Source organism: Sinocyclocheilus rhinocerous, unplaced genomic scaffold (genome assembly GCF_001515625.1).
Source record: "Sinocyclocheilus rhinocerous isolate Xijiao unplaced genomic scaffold, SAMN03320098_v1.1 scaffold2117, whole genome shotgun sequence".
Classification (NCBI taxonomy): Eukaryota; Metazoa; Chordata; class Actinopteri; order Cypriniformes; family Cyprinidae; genus Sinocyclocheilus; species Sinocyclocheilus rhinocerous.
The window spans coordinates 499,497-505,063 of record NW_015626361.1 but is presented as its reverse complement, the minus strand read 5'-3'; the positions used below and the strand labels follow the sequence as shown (position 1 = coordinate 505,063).

Genomic DNA, 5,567 nt, shown 5'->3' with positions numbered 1-5,567 from the left:
GTTTGTTTAAGTGAAGGTGATAACGCGAGCTAGATTTCTATACCTCACACCCTTGTGCCACCCTGAGAATCAGCCGAATACCACCAATGTTCTTCTGCACAGCAAGTAAACAGGATGTTTACTACATGATGTTTTTTGAATGAATTTAAATGGAATAAAATAAATTATTGGAACTTATGATTAATTAATTTTTTTAATTAAGTATATTTTAAATATATAAATATTATTTTATAGTTTTATTATATATATATGTCTTGGGCGCATTCTGTGGTATAAACCAAACCACAGTTCCGCGAGCGCAGCTGTCAGGTGCGCGTCATCGTGTACCACCGATCAGTCTCCGCGCGCTCTGCTTACTGACTCCGAGATGTTGCACGGTCCTACCTGACTTTTCTTAGCCGTTTCTCTGCTCCTGCACGTGAAACAGAGCTCGACAGTTCCGCTGCCTGCGAGCCGAGAGGAGCGAGCGGGTTATCATGAGTTGTCTGGATGTTATGTACCCGGCTTATGGTCATTACGCACCGTACGCGCACAAAGCTTCAGCGTTCATCAGCACTTTACCGGTAAGCAGGTTTTCGCGCAATGCAAATGGGAAATGCATACTTAAACTATAATTAAATAAAAAATGCAAGTGTGCATTTTTACACTTTTTAATGTTTATGTCACGAATGTGTTTGCTCTGTGTGTGAGGTCTGTTAGAGCGGGGCAAGTTGTCACATTCAAGTGAATATTTCTTAGGTTCTGTATCGGCACAAACCTTTGATTCTCGGCCATCTAAAGCAGTCGAACATTTCCATTATCACACAGAAATACAATTCAGTAAGATGCAGTTCATTGAACACGTTGACCTTTTGCGCGGGGCATGTTGTCACATTACATGGGGCAAGCTGATATTAAACCGTTTGCATGGACTTTTCAGCTAAACAGTAAAAAAATAGGAAACAACAAATCAATTCATGAAATAGCAAAAATGTTGCAGGTAATGAAAAAAAAATCAAACAAGTGTTATGGTCAACGAATATTGTGATTGATAAATTACATAAATAAATATAAAATAACGTTCACAACACAGGTGGTAACTGAATGTATACTTGTGTAACTTTATTGTGTTTAAGTTTTTTAAATATGATAAAAAAATATGATATTGTAGTTTTCAAGATTCACAAGAATTCAAAAAAGTAATTCTAATTTAAGAGAGTTTAGAACAAGATGTTTGAAACCAACATACAAAACCACTGCTAGAGAAAACAAGCTTTGGTGTAAGGATTTTTGAAACACAACTGTATAGTTACTGAGAATATGACAACTAGCCCTGGTCTTACCTGGTCATATATATATTTTATATATGATCGCAACTGTCATACACGCCTACATATACATTCATAATTACACGGTCAGATACATGCACATACATCCAAGCATACATAAATACTGACACAAACACAAACAGAATGTGTTGCAATGTCTTTCAGCTACTTCTTTTTCTTAGGCACCCCTTGGTCTGAGAAGCCCCTCGTCTCGCTGTAGGGATCCGATGGACAGCGTGGGGGCCCCGTGCTGCTCGGAGGGTGTCCTGGTTTCTGCCAAAAGCTCCAGCTCGGGGGGTCCGTCCCCATCACCGTATCCTTCGGCTGGACAGGTAGAGGAGGCTAGGAAGGACAAAGAGGTCGGGGAGGCAGAATACCTGAGCTCACGATGTGTCCTCTTCACCTACTACCAAGGGGACATTAGCAGCGTGGTGGACGAACACTTCTCCAGAGCTCTCAGCAGCTACATGGAGGCCGAGGGTAAAAAGAGGCACAGTGATCCCAACACAGGTGAGAGTGCGGCAAAAGCACCCATCAGTTTGAATGAAGACAGATGCAAGACACAGGCAAAAGAAAAGGAATTTAAAATCACTGCAAATCATTTGCGTGCACAAATCTCAGCTAAGTGAACTCAGTGAGCTCAGTTGTACAATGCACTGAATCGAATCAAATCGATTTGAATTTAATGTAACTGAATGAAGCTGCTTATTTGAACAAAGTCAGTGAGAAATGAAAGAACAATACATTTTTAAGGGACACTTCACCCCAAAATGAAAATTATGTCATTATTTAGTCATGTCATTATTATCCTCAAGTCGTTCCAAACCGGTGCAACTTATTTTCTTCTGCACACGTAAAAATAAAGGTTCTTTATTTGCATCATTGGTTCCATGAAGAACTTTTAACATCCACCTTTCCATTGCACAAAAGTTTCTTTATAGTGAAAAGAGGTTCAGATTATTAAAATATTCTTCACACTAAGAAATAATTAAAAAAAAATTTTTTTTAAGTCTTTTCTCAACTGTTTTATTTATTTTTTAATTTTTTTAAAGAAAGTTCTTTGGGGAACTCAATATTGTTCTGCTCTTGAATCAATATGAAAACTCCCTTTTAGAATCAATATTTTGAGGAATGCAAAAGAAGACATTTTGAAGGATGTTTCAGCTGTTTGTATACATACACAAAAAGTTGTAACCTAAAAACAGTAACATCTAAATTAACTGGTTTTATTGAAGTCAAAAATATTATCACTTTATATACATATATGCATCAATTTACATACAAACAACACTACACACATACAAACAACACTAAATTGTATGGGTTAAATTAGATAACTCTTTAAGGTAACAATTGCAGGATAGTAATTGAAGTCAATGAGGCCCATAAGTTTCAAGCTACAAAAACAGTCTTCAAAGCTGAAACAGTCTTTAAAATATCTTCTTTTGTTTTCTGCAGATGAAAGAAAATTATATGAGCTCACAACATCATGAGAGATGACCAAATTTTCATTTTTGTGTGAACTATTCCTTAATGACAGGAGCGAGCTGAAAATGTAGCACAGTTGCACAGTCACAAATAGTTACAAATGTCTCTCGCTTTCTGTCCCTTTTGTGCCGCCAGCTGAGATAGCGTGAGTAGCCTGTTGAATACCAGCCCGCACAAGTGTCTGCTATGCAAGGTGATGCTTAATGTGTGTGTTTACCTTAATGAACCTTTGGTATATTCCCTCCCTCCCTCCCTCCCTCTCCATGACATCTTCATCTAGTCTCTCAGACGCTGCCTGCCTCCCAACAGATACTATGTTTATACGTGGTGGTAAGCGCAGTGGCTCGAGCTCATATCGTGTTTAAACGGCTCACAATACCGAGCATCAGATTTATGAGGAGCTCGCCCACCCCTCCTCTGATCATGACTACATCACCGGTGTCTTTTTTCAGAAGAATTCTAAATATAAAAGTATCGGCTAAAAACATACTTCACCCCTCCCTCCACATTCTACGAGGGGTTACCGGGGGGCGAGAGGGTTAGAAAACAACAGGTGGGGGCACGAGCAGAGATAGGGGTTTGCAGGTCTGTGGAGGTGCTGAGGGGCCGATATGACAGAAGAAGGAGAAAACCACATGCGGTTCTCCAGGTTTAACTTCCTGCCTTATATAGATCTTTACGGCAGACAGAAGTCTGTGCCTTTTTCTTGTCTTTCTTCTGCTGTTTTGTTGCTTGTCAATATCTTGACCTCTTCGTCTTTTGTGTCTCTTTGATGGGTTTTCTTATTTTCTAGCTCTCTCTCTCTCCCTCTCTCTCTTTCCGTCTCTCATCTCTCTCATGTGGCCGTGTGTATTTTTGTAATGTGTGCTAAGCTCTTTAGAAGCAAATGGAACACCACATGATTCAATCAGAAAGACATCTGAGGGCGTGGGGCTGGAAATCACGTGAAATCATGTGACAAGCCTGACCTGAAAGTCCAAGGTGCAACGGCCTTATATGTGGACAAATGAGACACAGAGAAATGCCATCTCAGCTGAACCTCTAATAATATGATAACTGACCGACACCAGCGTAGAAAACAGAGGGGGGTTTGAGGGAGTCGGTCCCCTCTAATTAAAGTTTGAACACTCCAAATGTAGTTTCAATGTTTCAACAGCGTTCAAACAAAATTTCAGGAACCACAAACTTGAGATTACAAGTTAATTAAAGCACACTGAAGAGAGATGCTCAAGAACAGGGGTCATATTCTCCTGAGGAGGTCACCATAGCAACAGTAGCAGTGACAGAAAAACTTTTTATTAAGGACCGATATATTGATTTCTGGTGCATTTTTTTCAACATTTTTTTCTTTAATCATATTAAGTATATGTGTCATTTTATGTCAAATTCTTAAGTTTAATCAATAAATTCAATTAGAATAATAAGACACTATAGTGCTTTTAAAATGACATAGATAATGTTGTGAAATTAATGTTTTAATTATTAAACAGAAAAGTTATTGATATTATTGATTGTGCTGTATTGATTTTGATGTTTTTATTTGTGAAAACAATAAAAAGTTATTTTAACAAACAAAGAAACAAAAAAGAAAGAAAGAAATATGAAATGATTGATAAAAAATAAGAGAAAAAATAATGGATAGTCTACTTTTAAATATGAAACTAAGTCCACCAGTAGGTGGCAGCAAATCCCTGTCTTAATTTGTGAATAATTGAATGATTCATTCAACCAGTCTGTTCAAAATGGCTGATTCATTTAGGAACAAAGCAAGTGACTTGCTGCATCCAAAATCGCATACTTCCCTACTATATAGTATGCAAAAAACAGTATGTGATAAAAGAAATATTCACAGTACTCATAAAAGAGTCAGCAAAAAGTACCAAGATGACCTACTACTTCTGACGTGGTTTTGAAGTGTGCATAGTACAGTGTAGTACAGTGTGACACTGTACTATCCCATAAGGCCATGGGAGAGGATTTATGAATGGCAGTGACGTGACGCAACTGACGCTGGTAGGTCACGTGACGATGACAACATGGCGAATGTAGTACGTCCAGATGCTACACACATTCATACTATACAGAACATACTCTTTTTGTGGTTGCAAAGTAATTACTTACAAAAAAAAAACTACCTACTCAAGAGAATATGCAATTTCGCATGCAGCCACTGTTTTTATGAATGAATGAGTCATTGAATTTTTTACTCAACCTGAACAAAACACCACTCTGTGTTGCTCGCAAAGGTTCTACTGTGGCTTTATTGGGAACAATTTTCGTTCGTGAAACAGAGCATGATAACAGGCAATACTGTGTAAATGAGATTTTGTTGTGTGAAACGAACCCAAACAGATTGTGGACAAAATTTTATGGACAGAAAATGCTTAAAAAGTCAGTTCTCCTCGAAGATGCTTAAATAATGGTCCCATTGACTTCCAAAACTGCCGATATTTACAATGCAATATTAAAATACATTAGGTATAGAAAAGAATCACCCCCTTTAAAATAATCACATGTTGTTGCTTTGCAGACGGAAATGAAGACGGACACAGTTTTTGTTTTATCCAGTTGTCTTTACTCAGTGCAACTTATAATGTCCAAGTGAAAGATATAACACCAACATGTCAGAAAAAAAGAAAGAAAAAAAAAACAGGGTCACTGAGTTGGAAAAAGGATCACCCCCTTGTGTCAGTATTTTGTTGACCACCTTTTGCTTTAATTACAGCCTTTAGTCGGTTGGGATTTGTCTCTACTAACTTTGCACATCTAGAC

General features: G+C 37.9%; 1 protein-coding gene across 1 annotated transcript in view; it reads left to right on the top strand.

Moving 5' to 3' along the window:
• Positions 1-293: 293 nt before the first annotated feature.
• The window catches only part of vgll2b (vestigial-like family member 2b), a 10,798-nt gene continuing 5,524 nt past the window's right edge, over positions 294-5,567 (top strand). The window contains exons 1-2 of the mRNA XM_016517104.1: positions 294-563; positions 1,490-1,817. Of these exons, the coding sequence (XP_016372590.1) occupies positions 477-563; positions 1,490-1,817 (415 nt within the window). The 5' untranslated portion in view covers positions 294-476. The remainder of the gene's footprint in view (positions 564-1,489; positions 1,818-5,567) is intronic.